This window comes from Perna viridis, chromosome 3, assembly GCF_037379345.1.
Source record: "Perna viridis isolate PV_CMFRI_1.1 ecotype Kerala chromosome 3, ASM3737934v1, whole genome shotgun sequence".
NCBI classification, from domain to species: domain Eukaryota; kingdom Metazoa; phylum Mollusca; class Bivalvia; order Mytilida; family Mytilidae; genus Perna; species Perna viridis.
This window is the reverse complement of record NC_142447.1, coordinates 24225580-24251101: the sequence shown is the minus strand read 5'-3', so window position 1 is coordinate 24251101 and position 25522 is coordinate 24225580. Positions and strand designations below refer to the sequence as shown.

Genomic DNA, 25522 nt, shown 5'->3' with positions numbered 1-25522 from the left:
GCTAGTGAAACTGGAGTCTTTTTGAGAGGTAAAGAAGTTTTCATTGCGTCTGAACTTCTTTCATCTTTTTGCGTTAGAATTTTTACAAGAAATCTTGTTTGTTTAATCAATTCGTTTAGTATAATTCGTTCAGAGCAGCGGTGGATCCAGAAGGGGTGCATAGGGTTGGGACCTTCCTTTTTATTGGAAAATTTGTCATTTTCACGTGTAAAATTGACAAAAAATGGTAAAAAATATCATAGTACACCCCCTTTGCTGAGGAACACCGGCTGCTACCCCTCCTTTTTACAGTGTGGATCCGCACAAAGCCCATGTTGCAGATCGAATAAAGAATGTTGTGTTTTTATTATTTGTTATTCAGTAAAGAATCCTTAGATATACATTGCTATATTCTACGGTGTCTTATTATTTCTTAATCATTTAAAATGCACTAAATGCAACTATATTTAGGGGCATTTTTGTTCTGTGGTTATGTAGTCAACCTTTGTGGAAAAATAATCCTTTTTACATTTTTGAAATCTTAAACATATGATTTTTACATATTCTTATTATCCGATACCTACAATGAACGATTTCACTAAAATTACTTTTCAAAGTGTATTGTGGTCGATTGCTCTTTGACCCCTCCTTTAATTAATGCAAAATAGCAGAAAACTCCAGTTAGAAAAGAATGATATTCAAAAACTACTTTGATTTATCTTACCATTGACATATGGTATAGCCGTATACCCTCTAGGCCCATTAAACTTCGAAATATCCATAGCAGTCCGCAGCACTATAAGTACAGCAGTATGTAGTTCTCCGTACAAGGATAGTATTATAATAATTGCACAAACCGACAAAGTTAAACTTTTTAAATTGAAATTCGTTTTCAGATTTATTAAACGAAAATTACAAAATGATACAAAGAAATAATGTTTAAAAGAAAGAAAGAGTAAGCAGTAAATATCCGGTAACAGATCTGAGAAGCTATTTGATATAGTTAATATGAATAGTTGTGAACATGTTCCTACAGTCAACAACAACAACAAACTCATAACAAAACATAGCAAAACACACAAAGAAAAAACCATACAAAAAACAACAAGTACTAACCAAAACAAAACCGACAAAAATATATATACAGTTGTGTAATTATGTTTGTTGTTACAGCATATGAGATATAACCAAGTGTAGTGACCAAGATATAGGTATTGATGCAGAATGTCAGAGCTGATAACACCCGTCATTTGTGTGATCGGCGATGGACAACGTGTTCAAATTAACCAACACGAAAAAAATGCAATAAAGAGAGGTCTGAAGGGTGCCACAAAAGGTGGGTTAATTCTCATAAGGTATAAAAGTCGTATTCTTTATTGTTTTCCCATTGTTCTTTTTTTCTTTATTGTCTGTATCGTAATACTTAAATTAATACAAACTTATTTTTGTATGTGTGTGTTGTTGTTGATAAGCAGAATATTGTCAGTTTTGTTCGTCTCAAAACAACATCAGATCGGGTACTATCGGGCTCGCTGTGACATTGTCGGTCTCGCTACAAACGCTTTCGTTATTCTGTATTTATCCTGCAATTAGGTTATTTGTTAAATAAATAAAGGTATACGGATTTTTTTTGACTGTATCCGTACATTAGCAGGTTATCGACTTTCTGGCTCCTCCCGCTCACGTGATCGGCGGAACTACTTTTTTCTGGTATGCGTAAATTAATCATGGCCGCCACCATAGATACGATATAAAAAAATTGCGATTGAGTATACGGTTAATCTTTTTTTTTTGCTGTTTTGTTTCGTTTCACCTGAATGAAATAGAAGATTTTATGTAAACCAAATAATGATTTTGTTTGTATTTTTTTTCACCATTATATATATGGCAAATCCCAAATCAGTTTGCAGACGACTTCCCCTGTCATTTCAGTCATGTCGGACTCGGAGTCAGAGTGTCCGTCACAATTTAACATACACTGGTTCCCAATTAAAGAAATTGAAGCATTACAATATGATAAAACTCTTGAAGAGACAAATGACCAGGAAACTGTTATGGTCTTGGATTTATTACTGCCTAAACCCCAAGATAATGAATCGGAGGAACACTACATTATAGATCTGCCCATACAACTGCCTTCTCTTCTTCAAAAATCTCAAACAAATATTTCAAATCCCAAAGAAAATAGTGCACAAATTTCACCCCTGAACTGTTCTGCCATATACCAAACAGAAACAAGTCAGCTTCCACCTTCCTCGCGAAATTCAAATCTTTAATGTTCTTAAAATCGACTTTACAACATTCAAAATATTTGTATTTATTGTTCATTTTACTTATTTGTCTCTTCGAATTAAATAAATTTTGATACATTGCTTTTTTTCTTCAAACAGCCTTGACGGATTGTATGGTGCGGATTGAATTTCAATGTGTACTGAGTCATGCGCCATGCGTATTAATTTTTTTCTTCGGATTTAACGATCGGGGCTCCTCTGGGGATATGCATTTTAAAAGTTTATTTTAAAAATGTACACACGCACAAAACTATTAATATAACAGGACAAAAACGATATAGGTACATTGTCGAAAATATTTGAAGATATGTGTATTCGGCTTGGAACGGGGGAAATAGCTCGGCGGAGCCTCGCATTTCCTACCCGTTCCGTCGCCTTATCACATATCTTCAATAATTTTCGACAATGTACCTATATTATATATATATTTGCAGATACATGTATGCATTATATGAGATTGTTTTGTACGCCACATAAGACAGTTCGTATTATAGTTTATAAATGTCCGTCCGTTCGTAAATATGTCTCACCGTAACTTTTAGAGACCCTCTGTTGAATAAACTTTAAACTGAACACAAACGTTTTTATGGTGGTCTTACGTTCTTACCGTTTGAGAAAATTTCAGTTTTAGTTTTTGAGAAAAGATACTTTACTAACAAAGGAGGGGAGGGGTCACGATATTGCATGTCATCCCACGGTTGTTTGCTACAATTACTTGAATACCTTTTGGTGAAACCTATTTTTCTTCGTGGAATAATTGACTTTTTCATTTTTCTATTGAATTTTTTAAACAAGTCGCACAGTTACTTAAAAACAACCTCATATGCATTTAACTTAAACAATCTACACAAGTTTTTGTTTTAATGGTCTAGTGACCTGTTTAAGTTTCTGAGAAATTTTATTTTTAGTCTTAGAGTTTTTATTTTTATTTATCATTTTATTCATTTGTATGACTGTTATAAGAGAATAATACTCCCTATATTGCTATACAAACAAGTTTAACATACTACAAATATCTGTTTTAGTAGTATAAACATGAACAAAACGTATAGTATCTTCTATAAAAACTCTGCTAGTATATCCGCCCATCATGGGGAGGGGCGTATCAGGCACTCATGGAACAGCTTTTTATTTTGAATGTGCTTGAATTTTCAGTTGATTTTTAATAGTCACGAAAAATAGAGATTTCGATAATTATGATTAAGATAAGAATGATAAGGAAAAAAATATTTTTCACAATTGTTTTAGGTATTTCCTTAGAAAGGAAAATGTGATGAAAGAGCATCTCTTATTCCAAAATGTCCCAAAAATATTCATTAAATTGACAATTAATAATATTTAGTCTTTTTAATCACTTGTTTTCTAAAGCAATGTTCCTTAAAAAACTTTGGTGTGAAAATTGGTGTTTTACTCAGGTGAGATTTCTTTTCACAAATTGGGTTCAAGCTATATTTTCACTCTCTCGCGATAGTGTTCTTATTTTAAGCACTAAGACATCCTCCCAACTCAGAGCTTTGAGTCCACCATCGATACCTAAAACCCCTGACATCACTCATTCGTATTTAGCGGGTAACGCCCAACGCCATCCGGTGAGTTACCGAAATTTAACCCGTATCTAACATCCATTCAAATCACTCGTTATAGAAACTCTTCGGTATATCTCTTACAAAACGGCTACACACATCGTCTATTTTGTTCGATAAAGAATCTAAACATAGTCAAATTTTATCATTTTTGCTCATACTGAATCATTTATAAAATCTTACAACTGTCAGTTACTATATCAGATCGTCCATTACCTCGTGGCATTGTTTACCTTTCCACTGACGTTATGTGTTAAATCGATTTTCATTGGTGCTTCCTACCCGGAAAAGAAACACTCGGATTTGGCTGGACAATAGTGTCTAAATATGAATGAGTGATGTCAGGGGTTTCAAAACCCTGACTTGAGGGAGGATGGCTCTAGGAGAGCTTCGTGGTTAAAATTGGAAACATATATAGTAGAATCAATTTAAGGGAATACCATTTAATAGTGTCTGATTCTATATATATATTTCTTTTATTGTTGAAAGGAAACACATTTGAACGATTTGTTATTATTTATATAAGCGACTACATCAGATCTAATAATTTAAAAAAAATAAAAGTAAGCGCAGTAAAGCCTGTCCCAGCTATATTCAGTAATAGCATGACTATAAAAATAACCCAATGTAGTGGATTAAAAAATAACATGCATACACAGACTACATGACTACATGTTTTATATAGAAAGGTCTGATAAATTCCCAAAGATGTTAGAAATGTCAAATTTGCGATGCAAATATTTGGTCATTCTCTCCGCGGGACTCGAACTCGTACCGCTGTGACATCTATGGCAAGACCGCCTGCACAAAGTCCAGCGCCCTAGACCACTCGGCCAGCTAGGCTATATAAAAATATATACTACCATACATCGTGCACTAAATTAAAGCCCTAGATTAATCCTTCGAGGAGGAATGACCCAGCCAGCGAAAGCTATATTTTTATATGGCCTAGCTATGGTTATGTTCTCATCGTATGTAATGTCAACCCTAATTCTTTACATGCGGTGGTGAGAACCAGGGTACATCAAATGCCATACAATAAGGACACAAACCGCGTCATGTCCAAAACTTATTTTAAATTCAGTGTGTTAGTTTCTATGGAATGAATCTATGTCAATACCAAAAGATGCAATCTTTAACGGTTTGACAACAATTTCATAACTTTATCCCTTACGAATAAGCCATTTTAACGTAACTGTTAGTCATTTTACTGGGTGAGTGTTTAACTTTCCATGCTTATGGCGAATAGTACGATAAAATAAATAATGGGAGAAACCCGTACGTGTTTATAATTTACAAATAAGTTGAATTTGAGAATGAGTTCCTTGTATTTGTTGAAAATGTGAATGTTTTTACGAGCTTGTGATTTTGAAAGTATTTCTTTTGTTAAAATCCAAACATTGTTACCCATGCTAGTAAATCTAATCAATTGTGATAAGAAACACCACTTAATGGTGACAAGGGAACGTCATCATCTGAAAACGGATAGTTAACAAAAGTGAATGAAAATTATCGTAAATTTTAGTATTAAGTTTCCCAAAACAACAAAAAAACAAAAACAAAACAAAACAAAACAAAAAACCCAAAACAAAACAAAAACAAAACAAAACAAACAAAAAAACAAACAAAACAAAACAAAAATGTGTCACATCAAGTGGTTTTGTAGTGATACAAGACAAGGTCTGATATTCCGTTATGAACGTCCGGTATAGATATTCACTGTTCTTCATGAAGTTATACTGCATCAAAGTCTAACAAATTATTGACGTAAAACTCTTAAACTTAATCTGTTGATTTTTTTATGACGTCGACTTCATCAATTGACGAAACCAGTGGTCAATTTACAAATTATGAAAAAATCAATACGTTTTCTTTTTACATTAGAGAGCGAACTATTTAACCGTTCTAAGCGGTTGATGAAAATTAAACAATTTATTTCTAACTTATTATCAATGTATTTCTTGTTTTCGTTTATAACAGGGGAAAATATCCTTGTTTACACCAGCAATGAAATGTCAAAGACTTTAGACGATACTAAGATATACGGGAATGATCTAAAATGCAAGGTATGTTACCATCAGTTGAATGTTTTAATTTTAAATATAATTTTACTTACCCAAATTAAATTTAGGGTCTAATTTATGCACTGGTTTTCGATCCAAAAAACTAGTAAACGATATACATATATATATATATATATGGTAATATCGATGATTTTTACAACAATGTTAAGTTATAACTTATTACAAAGAAAAAAAATCTTACTATAAACAAATGGAAGTGGAACTTTGACACATTTGATTTTTTATAGGGAGGCAATCTTGACAGCTTCAAAAGGTCTTCAACAGGTAATCATTTAGCCTCGGGTAAGACGTTCTAACATTTCTTTATTAGTTTGTTATCACGTTGTTTCAATTAGCTCAATTATATAATGTAAGATCGTGTGCCGAATTTTTATATCTATCTGTTGGCCGCATATATAATATATTATTTTTACTAAGATGTACATGTATCATTCAATGTATAAACACTCCTAAATACAGTCAAACTTCGGTAGCTCGAACTGGAAAGGACCATTGAAATGTGATCCAATTATCGAGAAATTGAATTTTGTATATTTCCGGATTATTTTTTCATTGTCTGTCTGGGTTCGACTTTATCGTTAGACATCGCTTACTTCCTACGAAGTTTTGTTAGTTCGTGGATCTTTTTTCATTCGCTTTTGGAAGAATATGTTTACTTGTGGATGATGTCTTTGGTTTAAAAAAGTTCAGAGTTCCTTGGTCAATAATTTGTTTTCATCAGATTTTCTTTGATGCTTTCATAATGAGAAAATCCAAGGTTATTTATATTGATTACATAGGAGAACATTTTGGTACTTTGAACTGTGTTCAAAAATCGCGGGTGCTCGAAGTATCCGAGTTCAAGCTGAAGTTCAACTGTATTGTAAGATCGTGGACCGAATTTTTAGATATTCCCATTTGCTTATCTTATTCAGGTTTAACAATTCTATAAACAATAAATTATTAGACAGGCACACTCCAGTTACATGTATTGTTGTTGGAGACGATCTGCTGTTATTAAACGATTTATTGGACATAGCCAAGAAGGTCGATACCATAAATTTCATAGTCATTAATGGACATGGCAGGGCCACAGATTTACTGTCTTATATCTACAAGTCCTTGAATGAATCGAATGAATCCAGGTATAATAATTATGGACTAGTCATATTTCTTTTGAACTGAAGGTTATAGATGTTTCTGTGATCATTTTTACCATTCTATTACACGTGACAGTTATATTATTTATTGCTTGATTTTTACGTTAATTCGTTAGAGAAGTGTTTTGATTTGACAACATATTACATTATGAAGAGTGCAAAATGATGTAATTTAATATGTAATATAAGTGTATTCAGTAATGCCTTTGAAGGCATTGAATAGCCGTCTTCACTAGTATAAATTCGAAACCCGTGATGTTTTCATATATATGTTGATTAAATGTTTTTACGCATTTGACGCATCTTTGTTTGTTCATGATCTCAAGATATATATGTGTTTTTTTCCGTAAGAGCAACTGACTTTACGATTCAGTTGAAATAAGATAATTTTGCAAATATGCAATTAATGTAAAAACACATATTTTCATAGATATCTAACCCTCCCAAAAATACTGCCGTTTACTGTAATATAATGCAATTAGAAACACCCGAATATCACCAAACTATCACCAGCAAAGAATTCTTTGTAACTTTGCATCATGCTGCATCAGATGCACGTGCTTATTTTTTCTGACAGCTTTATTTTTTTTGGAAATTGTACACAAGAATTTGATGTTTTGTTGCATTGTACATCACATTTCCTCCTAACAAACTTAGCCCATTTTTTCGTGGTCGCATTCGCCAATATTTCTAAAAAGTGCAGGGAACCAGAAAAAAAAATGTTTGTCTAATATTATGTAGAGAAATAATCTGAATCGGCGTCGGAGCCAGTACAGGTAGACAAAAGGTTCCCGAGTCTATTCTACAGAATTAACGTCTGAATTGACTTGAGTAATTCTGTAATAATAAGGATAAAGATTAGACATTAGACACGGAAAACACACACACACACACACACACACACACACACACAGAGAGAGAGAGAGAGAGAAAATGATTTAACTATAAAAAAAAACAATGAAGCTTTATAAGCAATCTGCACTAAAAAAATGGTAGCATGGACCAGGTGCTCCGGTAAGGTATGATCTCATAGTGTCTGTAGTGTCCTCTATAGCAAGTTTTTTGGCGGTAGATGCAATATATAAACCCCCAAACCAGGATTGTTTAAAGAAATACGTTTACATAGCGGAAACTGAGATCAAAGGATCTGGCTAAACGATGTTGTTTGATCAGATCAGCTAGACAGTCAACCTCATAAGAGTGAAGGAATAGGTGAGCGATAAGCAGAACAGTTTGTTTCAATTAGAATGTCGACATTCTATAGGAAATCGCAACAAATACACTGGACAAACATGTTGTTTTTGGTATATTTAGAAGATGATTTTGAATCGTTTTTGTATTTGAATATTGATGTTCCATCCTTTATAGAGAAACATCGATGTAAACTGAATTTCAATTGGGTATGGGGAATAGTAGTTTAAAGGGTTAAAAATTAAAAAAACATAGTTCTTGGTGCTATTATAATGCAATAATAATAATAATAATAATAATAATAATAATAATAATAATAATAATAATAGGATAGAGGAATTCACGAAGATCTCATTAAAAATGCATTAAAATAAATGTATTACCGAACGAAAACAAACTCGCAAAAAGGTATTGTCTCTTTAAGATTGAAGTTTTTCAGTATATTAGTAATTTGTTACTTAAAGCAAATGAAATATCTTCATATTGTCATTGAGTTTAACAATAATCGTTCGATTGCCCTGTCTGTTGTTACAGTTCTCTATGGGGTAAATTTCCACTCCCTCCATTACCAATTACTATATTCCTAAGACAGGGTATATGCTTTTATGAAAGACACGAAGAATATTCAGGTTTATGTCCTAAATCTGGTTGCTCTATATTAAAGCAATGCGTTTAAAAGTTTCAAAATAGCAATGATCAATACATTCTTTTAACAGTATCATAAACAAGGCATATAGTGATTATGGTGACGACATGAATATAGAGAATTTTAAAGTCATCTGTGAACAATTGCAATCGATCAAAAATAAGGTATTAATCAAATGTATAGTAAAAGAATGATACGTGGAATACAGTAATTGAAGCAAATATTTACAGTGAGTCTATCAGTATTTATGCAGAGTATAGAATGGTCACTAAATTTGTAAGAGACAATTTCAGAAAAGTTGTCACGGTTTAATATCATTTCTCGAAATAAAAGTCAGTTATATTTCTAAAAAAATCGCAAAGACGTTAACAATTGTCATATTTTTTCTGTGCATTCTATTGAATGAATGAATGAATTAACTTTATTTTCATAAACTACAAATGAAGAGAAACATATATACAATAATGTATGACAATTACATGCATGTGTGAAAAATACTAAACTTAATAAATGTAGAAGATTAGTCCGGGGGTTTGACTTTCATTTTTATCAACTTAAAAAATCTGCTTAATTTTTCTATAACTATAATATTTGTTGTGTTGTGTAAAAACATGTACAAAACTAACATAATATGTTTCGTTTCCAGATGACTTTGTGGTGTTCAAAGGACGAGAAAGGGTTGGATATTGTAATTCAAGATACTCTATTCGAATTATTTCAGGGTTTGTAGAATAAGTCCGAAAACCGTTTAGAGTTTACTGATTGAACATTTAAAAATTGTATGCGAAATCAAAGACAAACAAAACCCCCCAAAAACCTAACCCCTCCACAAAAAACCAAAACAAAACAAAACAAAACAAAAACTGGCCCCAAGTATCTCTCAATTCTAGGATAAACGGTAAACATATGTTTTCATATGTCTCAGAACATATTGAAATATATCTATTGTTTGCCCATCACGAAAAAATTATGTTGCATCTTTTCATGTATACATGTTTCCCTTGTGAAAACAATTCAAATTCTTTTGAGTTAAGTTTTGATAATGTTGTTGTCACTTTGTGCTACGATCATTGTCGTACCGGTATTAGAACATTCTGTATTATATGAGAAATGTAAATGATGACGGACTCAATTATGTTAAAAAAATTGTATGATTACTAGGAATGTAGGAGGTTAAATTATAAAATGATTTCTATTTCTGACACAGGGATAGATATAGTTCGTCAATTAGACATCACTACAGCATGGGACAGATATGATTTTGCTGAACAGCTTATTTCTGATAAGTCCGACTTCCTGGGCATCAATGTTAGTAGTTATGACGTATAAACTGTTTTGATAAATGACAAATAAATCAAATTAAAGCAGCAAATTGCATTGTTAAGGTTACGAGAGTGGAATGAAATTCATAAATTGAATTAAATTTCAGCTTTTAAAATAACAAAAATATATATAACACTTTTTTGGTTATTATGCTTTCCTTTGTAGAAAAAAGTTTTAAAGAAGTATTTGACCGAGGGACTTATAAAGAACAAAGTTTTGTTTGTTGGAAAATTATTGAGGTCATACAACAAGTTTGAGGGTTCTTTACCACCTGAAGAACTGTATGATATATATCAAAAGGTTTTATATTTTTGTTTATATATTTTAACAATTATCAAAAACACTGACATATCAAATACTTTTTTAAAAGTTCAATTCGTCTTGTATTAACGCTGGTTAAATACGCCAAATACTAGAGTTTAGTGTACGTAGTAGATTTTAGTACTATGTTTAGCTTAGACGATTCATGGATACGTTAGATTGTCTTGAGTTTAACACACTGGTAAATATTCATACACTTAGTGTTCGTAAGTGCATTCATTGTATTTCTTAAAAATATTCAAAGTTGATAATTGTTTTTAATTAATGAAGAGTGTAAAACTAGATAAAGAAGACAGAGCAGCTCGTTTGTTTAAGATTCTATTCTTCCCTTTAAAGGTATGTATGGGTATAGGTTCATTCAAATTTACGTCCAATGCAGATTCACTTTTTCAATCATATTTCACATATTTATAATGTTGCAATCAGATATATGATAGTAATAGAATTTTTACATTTAATTTATGCTTCACGTCTAACAAAAGGTTGCAACTGTCATGAATGAAATCACTTTATAGTGTTCATTTGAACACAAAAATAAAAACGAATATTCCAGCATGATGTATTTTGTTGAAAATTGGTATTTATTTTATTGTTCTATAAAGGTAGCGTGGCCTTCCAAAGTAGACACTTTTTTCTCTGATGTTGGCGACTTTATTGAGAAGTTATTGGCAGATACATATCTCAACCCATACAGCAAGAATAATGGTAAATTTGGTTCTTTACTTCTTTATTTCACATGTTTTATTGCCTCCTTAAAGAACATACCTACATTAAATGATCGAAATTACAACTTTTTAAAACAATATTTTTCTCAAAAACATCAAAGATCGAACCATTCGACTTCAAAATTATAATGCATTATTCTATGGGACATGGATTAAAACATGGTTGGTAACTTAAAAGAAGAAATTAAGATCAATACAAAGATCAGTGTTGATCCATTACTTGCTTTATCTTTATGAACTTTATATTTTGTACTGATACCTGTTTAGATAATGGAGGATGTATGAATAAAGTATGTTCAAAAGACTTGTTTTGTTGGGGCCTTTTACTAAACAGATGCGATATGGCAGCTCTGTTTTGGACTAGAGGGGATAATTACACATGTAAGACATGATTGATAAATTTGATAAGTATAGAAGTCAGAATAACTAATACTCTCAAATTTTCACAGATATTCATTAGTCTAAATGTAAAGATCTATAAGTGTTATTCGTCCTTTTATGCATATTGGATAAAATTAATACATGTTTAAAGTTGTCATTTTTGGTTACAATTTTGTATCGACCGAATATACCATACATTAAACACATATGTTTATAATAAAAGTGATATAAATAATTATGGCTAATCTGTTACAACATTATAACAGGTGCAGCTTTGTTTGCGAGTGCTGTGCTTCGAAAGCTCTCCAGGCGAGCGAAAGACTTTGGAGATACAGACCTAGCTCGTTCAATGAAGAACAATGCAAAGTATATATAAAACAATTTATTTTAGCTATATTTATTATCATTTTACAGATATAACTAAGTTTAACTATAGTACTATGTAATGCATGATAAAAACATGATTGCTTCCACAAAATGGAAAGAAAATAACTTTGAGCAAAGCTCACTTGAAGATACATCCCTAAAAACCATAAAGAAAACCGCAAAAGTCTTTCTGATGAAACCAAAGGTAGAGGTGCACAATGACATGATCTGATAAAAAATTGTAAAAAGTTTTATGAAACTCCATCTGCGTTTTAGAGAAGTAACGGACGGGGAGAGACCCAATGGTCGTCTCTGCTAAAACGAGAAATGAAGTGAAACATTAAATCACTACGCAGGTACATAGATATGGAAGAAAACATATGATATATAGATAAATAAAAGGCAAACCGTAAGAGAAAATAATGATTGCATATTTAGCAGAAATCTTGAACGTTATGACAGTTCAATCAATAGCAGAATGCTGCCAGAAGAACTATCATATCCTGTTTATTTCAGTGTTTGAGTAAGTAGTATGATAATATGTCTTAATAATGAAAGATTACATTTTTCAGGATCTTTGAACGCTATGCCTGTGTCATTGTTAATAGTTTGCATGCATCAAGAGGTAAAAAGTCTCACGATTTGCTCGTGTCAGTGGTTAAGCAATATGGAAACACGACCCCCCTTTATATTGCTGGTAACCACAATCTTATGGATTTCATGGAACAAACGGCTTGTCAGGCAAAGCTCACAGATATATGGAATGGAAACATTGCATGGAATACCTCTTTATTAAAGGTATGAACATATCATTGTATTTCAAAGTGATTCATATAACCTGTAAAGAATACTAAAAGTATTATAACAATGAAACTGTTGACATTTACAGTCATGAAAAATATAAACATTTGTCTTCATAAATGACGTGTTTTGTGTGATAAATAAGTGGAAAATGCATTTTACTAGATGCTATTTTTTTTTCAATAAACTAGCTAATAGTAGTTAATTGCTGCTGTAATTAGATAATGAAAAATGATGAATTGAGATATAGATTTCCCAAGAAATGGAACCAAGGTGGAGCAGGAAACAGGGAACAGGGAAGTTGCCAAGTATGTCTTCATTTTAAGTTATGAAAAAAATATTTTCAGATATTAGGTAACATAATATTAAGACTTCTATCGCATATTTTTTTTAAAACGAAATCTCTTTTGTATCATTTATTTGATATTCTTGGCAATCCATTGTAAAATAGGAATTCATAACTGTGGAACATAACGCCAACAAGGCCTAATCCCTCAACTGTTTAAATGCTATTTTCTTGTGGAGATTGTTTTCTGCTTTATACAATAATGTATATTGGAAATTGATAACTGGTCAAATAGACCCTTTGTTATAGCTGTGGATAAGTCTGTGTAGTTGGCCAAAATAAACTTTGCCAATTTATTCTATCCCAAATGTTACCTCGGGAAAGTATATATCACGCATGCCAATTGGCTACACTGCTTTTACGAAAAATCGTTAAAAATGCCAACTGTCGATATATACCAGTGTGATTTGCCTTGTTACTTGTAAGAATCAGAAATTATCTATATAATACAATTTTTCTACGTTTGTTAAAGGTATATACTTTTTCAGAAATTCGGATGCATATTTTTCCCTTTTGTGCTGCTCCCAACAATCAAGTTTAATTGCGATGAGCACCACTGCAATGCCCAAACATATCCAGAAATGACTGAAAATACTGGAAGATATTATACAGTATTAGGGTCACCTGAAGAAAACAAAATTGGATTAACTCAGGCAATATATTCTTTTTATAGTGCTCCTGCTATAAAGTTTATGACATCTGTGGTAAGTTGTGAGACATAATTGAAAATTTTATCTGTATTGACGCAATTTGTCGATATTTATATTGGCTAATATAGAAAAAAAAGAAAGGAAAATTGTAAAATGTAAATACAAGAATTTCATTGTAGCATCTAATTATAGATACTTCTTGTAAATTTGATCATAATATGGTCTTACACGTAGTAACACTGGTGATGAGTGGGTGTTGTAAAAAACAAAAATACCAATCCTAATTATATTGCACATTTCGACATGCCTTTCATGCGACCAAGGAGCAAACATTCGTTCAGCAGCATTCGAACCAAACACATAGGTAGGTGTTAATCCATACGTTATTGCATACAAGAAGTGCTAAAAAAATCTTACGGAAACATGAAGCCTTATCCTTCACGGACAGGTTGTACAATGTGCAATACCAGAAATGAAGTCTCTGTGTTTGAGGTATTTGGAAATTTTTAACACGCGAATTTTGGTTAAAAATATATGATATGATTGGAAGTCAGACAAGTCCGACTACTATATTGATGAATACCCTTGGGGACTTGTGGTCCGCCACCAGTGGCATGAAATGTATATGTAAACGACTTTTGCAGAGAACAAGCAAATAACCTACAGATGGGTTATTTCAAGTCAAACATATCACATTATTTATTGTAAACCTGTCATCTTTCAATGAGCAAACACATGAGGAAATAGTAATACTCGATAAATCATTACAATTAATGATTGCATTGGGATAAATGGCTGAAAAAACCTGTATTTTGAATAGTATTGTTCAAGAAATACTTCGGTTTTAATTTCTTTGTTTTGTTTTTCTTCATCCCAGGCATTTTATGCTGTTTACTTGATGACATTTAGCATTATGATTATGACAAATCTGCACGATTTAGAGGATGGAGGTGTTTCTTTTCTCGAAATGATTGTAATTTTCTGGACTGTCACATTTCTTTTTGAGGAAGTCCGTCAGGTAATTTTTATTTCTTCAAGTGTACACCAACATCCGATAATATAACTACTAATCATAAGAATTCGATGATTAACACACGAAAAAATATCATTCTAGTGCAGCATTATTTGTAATTTCGAATTTCACTAGCTAACGTCGTACATTTATTGGACTACCATCAGTAAATAAAATAATTGCTAATAAAACAAATTAAAAACACGCATACACACGTTTTCAAACTGTTCATTGTTATTTCGCAGCTGCTTCATTTAGCAAATGAATTATTTTAAAAATTTGTTATCATAATTCTTGATTCGATAATCAGAAATATCATTTACTGTTTCAACATAAGCAGCGTCAGTGAGCTAAATGTAGAGATACTTAATTTAATGCCTATACTTTGAAAATATCAGTAGGTCATATAAAAAGTTATTGTAAGATACGCCTTATTTTGTTTGTTTTGTAAACAGGAATTTGACGAATCGATTTGCAATACAACATGTGCGAATAAAATGTTTTCTGTACATTGGGTTTCTGTGTACTATATACCGTCGAATATCGCCTTGGTGGTCTCGGGGTGTTTAGGGGCCAAGGTGATGACTTTTTGACTCAGAGTCGGGAGAGTCACACAAAAGATTATAAAATTGGTTGCCTTTGCCACTCCGTGAATTGTGTTATAATGTATAATCGAATTTCTGCTTGAAAATAACGATCTAAGTAGGCGATTATTTTTTGCCGTTAAAGGGAGTTTTTTTAAATTGATATATGAAAATAGATTAGAATAGTTATAGGTTATTATTTCGTTATGTGGAGTATACATTAAAATATTTCACAAGTATTCATTGTGCGAAATCGTTTGTTTGTTTGTTCGAGCCGTAAATACGGCGAGACCAAATCGGGCGTCAGTACAACATGTATGTGAATACGATCTACCTCAAACTCTATCATACAATTTTTATCATTCATCTAGCGTTGCAAATATAACATAAGTATATATATTGTAACGTCACATAAACGTTACGGTTAACAACGTAGTCATATTGTTCACCTGAAGATTGCCACAAGGCATGAAAGTACTAGTGACTAAAATATTGTGATTACTCGATCATGTTGGATTATTATTGACAAATATATACTTCTGTATACACATTTAATTCTTAGTCGAAAATATATATATAATTTACGACACGTTGTTGTGTATGACGCACATAACGAACGACCAGTTAGGGAAGGTGACATGACCAAAATAAATGATTTTCATTGGTTAATAAATATTAATATTTTATATTAATATTTTACAGTATTCAGTTATTCCTATATAGTAGTAGCCAAATATCATTTGGTGTGAATACCCCACTACACACAAAAAATAAGGAAGAATTTTGTATGAAATGTGCACCAGTTTACGAATGATGTTTAGACACGTGAAAATTGAAAACAAACGTAAATTCATCATGTAAATTATTTCTACGTTGTGATGCCGCCGACGTTTATTTCGTTGCAGTCATCTTCATTTTGTTGTCCATAATGTTCGATACTAAAATATTTGCAGATGATTGAAGAAGACCAACCGTCAGCCTCAAGTAAAATAAAGTTATGGTTTTCTAGTACCGGCAACAAGTTTGATTTGGTAGCTTACGTAATGCTAATGTTGTCCATTGGGGCAAGATTTGTGTTACCAACGAGTATGTTCAGATGGGCAAGATATTCATATAGTATCACTGTTGTTATATTCTGGTGGATCAGCATGCGATTTCTTTTTGTACATAGACATATTGGACCTAAAGTTGTTATGATTGGCAAGATGGTAATTATTTTGTTTTAGGATTTTGACGTATTTGAATGATCCCACTGCTGACGCTTTGGTATTTCTTTACCGATATTTAACTATTTGTAGAAACAAAGAATTTAAGCTTATAGATTCGTCTATAGAACCTAAAAATAAACGCTTTCATTGTTTTAATAACCCCAACAAAGGATGTAAAAGTGTTATTATTTATTTAAAAGAATTTATTTTGAGTTAGTATTATATAAACTTTACAAATAGTTTAAAGACGTCTGTTTTGCTTGTAGCTTACAGATTTAGTCTTTCTAATTATGATTTTTGCGGTGGTCATCATAAGTGTTGGTATTGCGTACAATGCTAATATATACCCAAACGCCATATTTGACTGGGAAACAGTGAAGAAAATAGTCTTCTATCCGTACTGGCAGATGCATGGAGAATTATTTTTAGATTATATCAGAGGTACAAATGATCATTTTATGCAGTCTGATTTATTTAAACTAAGCTTTTCATAATAAATAAGGGTTCAGCAAAATTACCGAACACTTGTCCGATCCATAATCAAGACGAGTCCAAAACAAATCTGACAAAATAGATATGGCACTTTGTACACCACCGGAGTAGCTGGTACTGCAATGGTCGTGACTTGATACATTCATTTCAAACGAAACGGTGGGTTAAATCTAGGATTTAAAGCGCGCAAAAACTCCCTCTTCTATTGCGGCGTGAATATATTAGCGGTGATTTCATACCATTTACATGCTTTTGTTTCAAAATATTGGACAATACTTCATTAGCATATCTGTATGTAAAGTCGAAGGATTAAGTATCTTTTTGTACTTTTTATTCTTTACGAGATTCTGAAGAATTTTTCGTATGAATAACAAAAAAAGGAGAGGAGCACAGTCAGTGCCCATTAGAATGCCAATTTTTGTTGAACATAGCTTCTCCAAATGTGACAAATATGTTTTCTTTGAGGAAATCAAGCATGAAGCAAAACCTGCTTTTTGGGTAGCACCATTAGGTAATATTTTAGAAAAGTATGGTGATTTGTCACCAATAACAACATAATTTTTCAAATCAACAAAAGTTTCACGAATAAGTCCTTTCAAACGATATTTCATTTACAATGTGGCAACGTAGTATAAAGAGTTGATAAATCAAAATTTTGGAGAGAACTTATTCCCGAAAAGCTGCGGGATTTAAGTTTTCGAAGTAAATCTTGGAAGTATATACATATGATAACTGCCACTACCAGAGTAGGTGGTAATGCATCGAACCTGCTGTCCATCCTTCACTGCTGACGATATGCTTGTAAGGTGAATCGACATATCCTTCGTGGAGCAAAATGAAGATCGAGCTATATACTTTCTTCGTATGGATTCTTACGAAGTTTGGGAATCCAATACAGATAAGGGAAGTCTTCAGATTTTGCTTCGATGTTGAGAGAAGACATAATGGACTTGTGGTTGTTTAAGATTTTATCTTTGTCAAATTAGTACGTTTGTATATAGCATTACTTGGGGTGTTACTATCAATGACCAATTCCGTAATAAGGCAATTCAAGTAATGGGCTTTACAAACAAATACAATGTTGTTTGAAGCTTTGTCCGCAGGGACGATAACAAATTTCTTATGTAATGAGAAACGCAGTGTTCATAGTTGAATAAAGATTGATTAAATAGACGTATGTGACAAGTGGAAGTAGTTGTATACGAAAATGACAGACGAATTGTCCCTACAGTTAAACTAGAAGACCTTTACTTATACTTGCCATTGATTTTCTTTGACATAAAGAAAATAAATCACATGAACGACAACAGTTCTATCATTCGCGGCGTTGATGCAAGTTAAGTTTATGACTGTTTATTGCCAGGGTGATATAAGCATTATCTGCTAAGATTGTTCCCACTACACACGACATTGCATGATTCAAGGAAAAGTTGGTACAATTACATCTTTCAACATATAGAATCTTGAACAGACCATGCTTTAGAAAGTAATTAAAAGAAAAATATAAGCTTTACAATCTTTGGTTTCTCTATGTATTAAATTTGAATTTAACACCAATTGCGCAAAACTTGCTATCTAAAAAAAGTCACAAACGAATTTATTGAAAAAAACATTGTCCACCAGAAACTCTACCTACTACTTTGTAAACAATATAAAAAAACTGATACGTATTTTGATTAAAGGAAAAGAACCAGATCCACCAGGAGATTGCACATATGATCCTGTCCTATTCAGGAATGGAACCCTGCCTGCCTGTCCCGTTCAATTTGATATGATCACAATGATAGCAGTTGTTTATCTTGTACTTCTGGACATCATCCTCGTTAATGTTTTGATAGCAATGTTTTCGTAAGTTTGTTTTGTATAAAATTTTCAATTGATATAACATTTCATTCTAAATTATATTATTTGCTTTGTAAAATCCTAAGGTAAGTGCACAGATGATATTGTTATTCTAATTTGTTTAAAGAGTTGTTTTCAGTCAAAACATAATTTAATAAAACCTAAGGTGTTTGATTGAGAATAAGAAGAATTAAGAATAAAAACAAAAATGAGATACATACACAAACATGAATGTATGACAAAATTTGAATTTAAATATAAACTAAAGACAATCACGGCACTATTTAGAATACCAAGTTAGGATATTCAAAGTTCAATGGTATAAGGAAAGAAAACATATTACAAGTGATATTAGTGATATAAGTGTGTTAGTAATAGGTATAAGATTTATATCATCTTTATGACGCAGCTGGAATTCTTTTTTGATCAAATTGACAAACATTTTCTGTCCTTCTCCCTCTATATTATATGTGTTTTGATTTGAAGTCTTAAATTTCTGTGATATGCCTTCACATGATATTTCTACAGTATGGTAAAACAAACTCTTATCATGACTTTACACATAATTCTTAACAACAAGGTTTAGTCTACTTAAAAGGACCAAACGAGACATATGGAATTCTTTTAATACCTAAATATCTTGATGATTAAGTTATAACTTAGACAATTTGTCATACTGCTTGACAAACCAGCTATAAACAAACCCTTGTGGTGTTACGTTCTATGACAGACACTTCATACACAATCGAACAGACAATGCTTTGTACCTTTTCGAAACGTGCAGAGGCCAGCAGGTAAGCATGTTCACACTCTTGATATCGTCACATTATCTGCGATATACTGCCTGTTATGAAAAGCAATGAAGCAAGGACTGATAATTATAAAAAATCATTGGTGTGACTTGGACGAGAATCAAATATGCGACCTCAAGCATTCACAGCGAGCCACGAAATCACCGAGGTGGGTTTTCACATGATGGATCAGCTGGACATGTGCTATACTACATTGTTTATTCATTTCATAAAATAATGGTTTATTTTACTATCTTAAAAAACTGTTTTTAGTCTTTCTGTAATAATATTATGTGTGCTTGTAAAACTGTTCACCATCCCTTATACGACTGTAGAATCATTTCATTTACAGATATACATTTATGAAAGTCCAAAGCAGAGCAGAGAAAGTAGCTAGATTTCATAATTACTTCCTGGTACATGAGTACAGCAATATGCCCACTCTTATAGCACCATTCAATGTGATAAATCTTCTATATAGATTATTAACATGTTGCTGCAGGGATAGAATCAACAAATTTAGTAAGTTTAAAGCAATTTAAGATTTAAAAAGTAACGAAATAATGATAAAAAATGAAATCCATTATTACATATTTTTAAATATGAATGAATTGCATGCAATGCTTTGAGTTTTTATAAAAGTGCTGTTTGATAGTTATTTCAATAACCAAACATCGCTGTATTAATTAGTAATTTTATTTAATTGGACCTAGCTTGGTATCAATATTTCCGAACTACAAAAATAGAAACAGCAGTTAATGACATTATGTATCAGTTATTCACTTAGCATATCTTTAATACTTCATTTTCCTCGGCGTAAAAAAGGTTTCATACGTCCTTTTACTTATAGACATTAGGATTGACATGATATAGTATTTTGTACTTTGCACTTCTATGTATTTTAGAGATTAAACTACAAAAAGACGATGAAATGGAAATGACGGAATTTGAGATCGAGGCACTAGAAACAACAGTACTACAGCATTTATTACAAAATGGTTGGTATTTATGTCTTTAGAACTATACAGATAAGAAATGTTGGATAAAGAAATAATAATAATAATAAAAAAACCAAACAAAAAAAAAAACCCAACCAAACAAAAAAAAAAAACAAACAAACAAACAAAAACAAAAAAAAAACAAATAAAAAACAAAGCAAAAAAAAAAAACAAAACAACAAACAAACAAAAACAAAAACAAAAAAAAGTTGCAGCATATTAAGTATAACAAATGCAAATAGAAATCTTTGATTAGGTTGAAATACGTTTGTTGCATTGAGTCTTTAATCATATGATATGATGCGTTGATCCTGTCTCATGTCATTAAAAATTAAGTTGTCTGAGTCTTGTTAACATTTCGTTTCAGACTTTAAAGTATCTGAATTTCGCTCGTTATCACACCGTTAAGACAAATCCTTATAGGACTTAATGGCATATATGATTATGTTTTCAAATTGTATGAAAACATAGGACCACACGACAGTATAAACGATTATACATGATATGATCGTCGTACCTATAATGATTTTCAATATATGCACAATGTTAGTCTTTACTTATGTATATCATAATTTGAAAAGTAAAATTTCACGTTTTTTGAGTTCTACGAAGTGACTTCATCAATTTGTTTTACTGATTCACTTCTTTGTTGTAATACTCTGTTCAAACTATTAGGAATGATATATTGTTCTGTACTTTTGCATCTTAATGAACGTTGTTCACATTTCTTCATAAACTGTGAAGTTTTTTTTTCAATGAGTACCATGTAATAATCATTTTTTTTACCAACAAAATATTTCGGTAAACGCAATTGAGTTGGGAATGCTGTTGCTTTTATTTTGACTTTTATGGATGAAAACCAAATTACTTGACAGTAATAAGTATTTTGTAAATGTGAATGAGTCATATTTAAACGTTTCATTTTGAAATAAAGTATTTGGAATACTTTTTCCTTCGTAGGGTTATCTTAGATCATTTGTATAAACTAATCTATGTGTCAGATATGTAGTCCGTCTGTGGTGGTCCATTTACTTCGTATTGAATAGCCAAGTATTCCAAGTATTCTAGAACCAAAGATTTACAGAAGAGAAATGTCTTTTATATCATATTCATTTTTGTGTCATTGTATACATTGTGTTTATATTTGTTTTTCGTTTTAATTTTGCCTTTTACTTAAAAAAAAAACTTTGTCGCATTTTTTGGATTACACATTCACTGCAGTTTGTTTTAGTACTATTGTCAGAACGTTTAAGACCAATACTCTGTAAGAACCAAACTTTTTTACATAGGGGTAAGACATGCATAGTCTCATAATTGGATGATTATTGTAGACATTGACTATCACAACCATGTAACAACTTAAAAGACTTCATAAGTAAAAAAATCATGATGGTTGCCATGGCAACCGACCTTAATGATTTTGGGCCAAAATGCAGGAAAATCGACACTATTTTTTGCCATTTTCTATCATTTGTTATGAATTATACATTAATGATATAATAATCACACTACAAACATGAGTACAGCAATATTATATTTTATCATTACAAATTGATATATAGAAATGAATTTCGACATTTCATATGTTGATATCATGACGGTAATATAACCCCCCTTTTTATATTTTCAAAAAGTCATATTTTTAGTGTTTATTTTTTAAGATTTAAAGCTAAAAATGCACCGATATCAGAAAATAATAAATCATTATCCTAACCAAAATCAACTAAAGTTCAGTGGGTTAAAAAGTTTTTCTATTCTTACCGAATCCTAAGAAAACCCCAAACAGATTATTTTTTTTCATAAATAAGTCATGAATAAGGATTACTTTTGTCAATAGTTTTCACATTTGATTGATATAAATATAAAGAAATATCAAGAGAAAAACTATCCATATGAAGTTTAAAGTAGAAACATTAAAGTTCAAGTTCAAATGCCAAAAGTCAAGGTCATAGTCAAGGTTTCAAATATTGATAAAATGACATTTTTTTCCCTAAATCGTAAGCTTTATGAATAGGTATTGAATTTTAATGGTATCTATATATATGCCAATCAGGTTTAAGGTTTCTAGATCATGCTTGAAATGAATCACACAGTTCAAGGTCAACGGGCAAGGTCAAATATTAAGGCGAGACCTTGAGAATTTTTTTTCCAATATCTGTACATCATAATAAGATTTTGTCGTGTACGAAACTGGAGGTTTATTCCTTTTCTACAACATAGTAACAAATAAGAAATGATGACTTGTGAACCACCTGCATACAGGTCAAACGAAATGCTGAATAGAATGCTTCTCAATAGACAACTCTCTTGCACTTCCTCTTGCATGTAAATTTTGATAATTTGACAGGTTTCAAAGCGTCAGAGACTATTTTGTCTGCTTCATTGTTAGTATCTTTCACAACAAGATCTGTTTTGTCAATAAATTAGAGTTAACTCCATTGAAATGATGGATTTGAACTGTTCTAACATGTCACCCTCTCCTGGACAAATGACTTAACGTACAGCCGCCATGCATTGCAAGGATTTTGTAGCACATCTTTTCTGAGTTTGTTTTGGATGATTCTCAACGAGAATTAGAGTACTGTGGCTACATCAGACGTGGCTAGAAATGAGTTCAGGCCATTAATTCTCCTATGATACAACTGATCCTTGACTGCTAATAAAAGTATCTGTCTCCGTACTTACTGTTGAGTAGACTTGACAAAAATGACTACTTATACCCTTAAAAAAATGAAAGGTTGATAAATTGCAAACATTCTTTTGGATCAATTTTAAGAAATTTCAGTGTAAGTTGTATTTACATTGTACAATGTGTCTTTGTGAGGAAGAGAAACTGATAGTGTGGCTATGGAATTCCCTGGTAATTATTTAATTTGGTCTATATGCATAATTTATACAATTGTGTAACATGTAGGTCATAATTAATTAATCTTGCTTTAGTACCCTTCTACAGTTTTTGTTTTCATTTGAGAGCAATATCTGGTCATATTTTGACTTAACAAGTCTTGCAGCATCTCCTGTTCCCAAAGAACAGAAGATAGTATATGTAATTTGTTAAAGCTTTGAGAGACATGTACTTGGATATGTACAGTCCTAATAACAATTATTGTTCATTGTATTGCTTAGTGCATAGATTGCTGATGCGCCTTTCAAAGCTGACAAAGCAAACTTTTTTCTTATCTTTCTTGTTTCAAGACCTCATGATTGGTTGCCTAAAATTGGTTTTAGTATTTAACAAAACTGGTGTGCCACTTAAGAGTAATCAAGGGAACCAAGGTTATAGCGGTAATCAAAAGAATGTAATCCAGGGACAACGACCAGATATGGAAAACAGACATACACAACAAAGAACATAAAGTAACTAAAATCATACATACAAAGTAACAAAAGTAAACGAGCAACTCGGACTCCACTAAAAACTGGGAGCATGGACCAGGTGCACCGGTAGAGTAAGCGTCCTCTGCTTTTCTCGAAATACCCGCCGAGTTGCTCATAAAAAGTCAAGTCCGGGGTAGACAAAGAGGAAAGGAAAAACTACGACCCGTTGTACCCTTTAAGATCTTATTGGTTTACTCTTTCAGAAATGTCGATTCCCACGTAACCAACATAATACTTCCCACTTAGCCAACATATGTAAATGAACGAATTTTATTGTAATATACATGTAACTATGGATATTCAACATTTTTGTGTGTTGCAATACTATTGTCAGTAAGGTCATAATGCCTAAGAAAACATAAACAATATTTTATTTAATGTTAAAAAATAGATGTAAATGCACATTGTAAATGTACACTGTGGTTTCAGCACAAGTTTTAATTTCTCCACTCTCGAAAGTGGTGAACATGGGAGTGGAGTCACGGTGTCTCCACGAGCACTCAACACAGTATAAATTAAATCCTTCTGCCTCCATATCAAAATATATTATTTGATTCTTGAAGTTTTATTACATTTCTGTGACATTCAGAAAACATATAATAAGAAAATTTAAAGGGAATGCCCGCGCAAATGGAGTTAAATAAATAACCCATAAGTTCAATTATCTCCCTTTGGAGTTCTTCTACACTTACTATATTTCTTCTTGTACATCTACGTAAGAGACACAACCTTACTATAAAATTTCTTCAAAATCCCTTGAGCGGTTGACGGGGTGATCCCTTTATACCCCCAAACGGAAGCAATGTTATCTTAGTTTTTACTTTGGTGGAGACATGGAGGAGTCACATTTACGGAAAAGTGTGCTAAACTATGACAAGACCGGGCAAATTTTTCCACCCATTTTCGGGACAAGCCCAAGCCCTTTCTCAAACCCTGCAAGGGGTTAGACTACAATGGAGAATATGTATCTGTATGCAGTAAAGATAGACCCGCTGCAAGTTTATTTATAAGATTTTTGGGTAAAAAAAATATACTTGATGTTAGCATTGTATGACTTAGCATTAAGTAATCAACACCGCTTGTTTATTGGCATTTATTTTTAATCTATATTATTGTGGTCTAAATACCGTTACTACTTATGATATATTATAGACAATATATGACAAAGGCCTATGTTTTTGCATTTTTTCATTAACAATTAAAGTTATATGTCTGCTTAAAAAAAGATTTGATGTAAAAAAAAAATTTGGTTATTTTTTTATTTTCTTACATTAATTGACGTAAACAAAATACTATATATTTTATGTTATACCATTTGATAATTATTTATTTTGAAATAAAATCTACTCTGGTCATGTAAAGATTTGTATCATTTCTTTGTTCTCCTGTAT

General features: G+C 31.9%; 1 protein-coding gene across 1 annotated transcript in view; it reads left to right on the top strand.

Moving 5' to 3' along the window:
• The window catches only part of LOC148621540 (transient receptor potential cation channel subfamily M member-like 2), a 60364-nt gene that overhangs the window by 5669 nt on the left and 29173 nt on the right, over nt 1–25522 (top strand). The window contains exons 2-21 of the mRNA XM_088576038.1: nt 1153–1315; nt 5834–5919; nt 6165–6201; nt 6884–7061; nt 8984–9077; nt 9560–9635; nt 10121–10221; nt 10402–10536; nt 10828–10893; nt 11160–11262; nt 11550–11663; nt 11930–12029; nt 12602–12827; nt 13665–13880; nt 14704–14844; nt 16376–16630; nt 16897–17071; nt 18805–18970; nt 20108–20277; nt 20661–20753. Of these exons, the coding sequence (XP_088432164.1) occupies nt 1204–1315; nt 5834–5919; nt 6165–6201; nt 6884–7061; nt 8984–9077; nt 9560–9635; nt 10121–10221; nt 10402–10536; nt 10828–10893; nt 11160–11262; nt 11550–11663; nt 11930–12029; nt 12602–12827; nt 13665–13880; nt 14704–14844; nt 16376–16630; nt 16897–17071; nt 18805–18970; nt 20108–20277; nt 20661–20753 (2644 nt within the window). The 5' untranslated portion in view covers nt 1153–1203. The remainder of the gene's footprint in view (nt 1–1152; nt 1316–5833; nt 5920–6164; nt 6202–6883; nt 7062–8983; nt 9078–9559; nt 9636–10120; nt 10222–10401; nt 10537–10827; nt 10894–11159; nt 11263–11549; nt 11664–11929; nt 12030–12601; nt 12828–13664; nt 13881–14703; nt 14845–16375; nt 16631–16896; nt 17072–18804; nt 18971–20107; nt 20278–20660; nt 20754–25522) is intronic.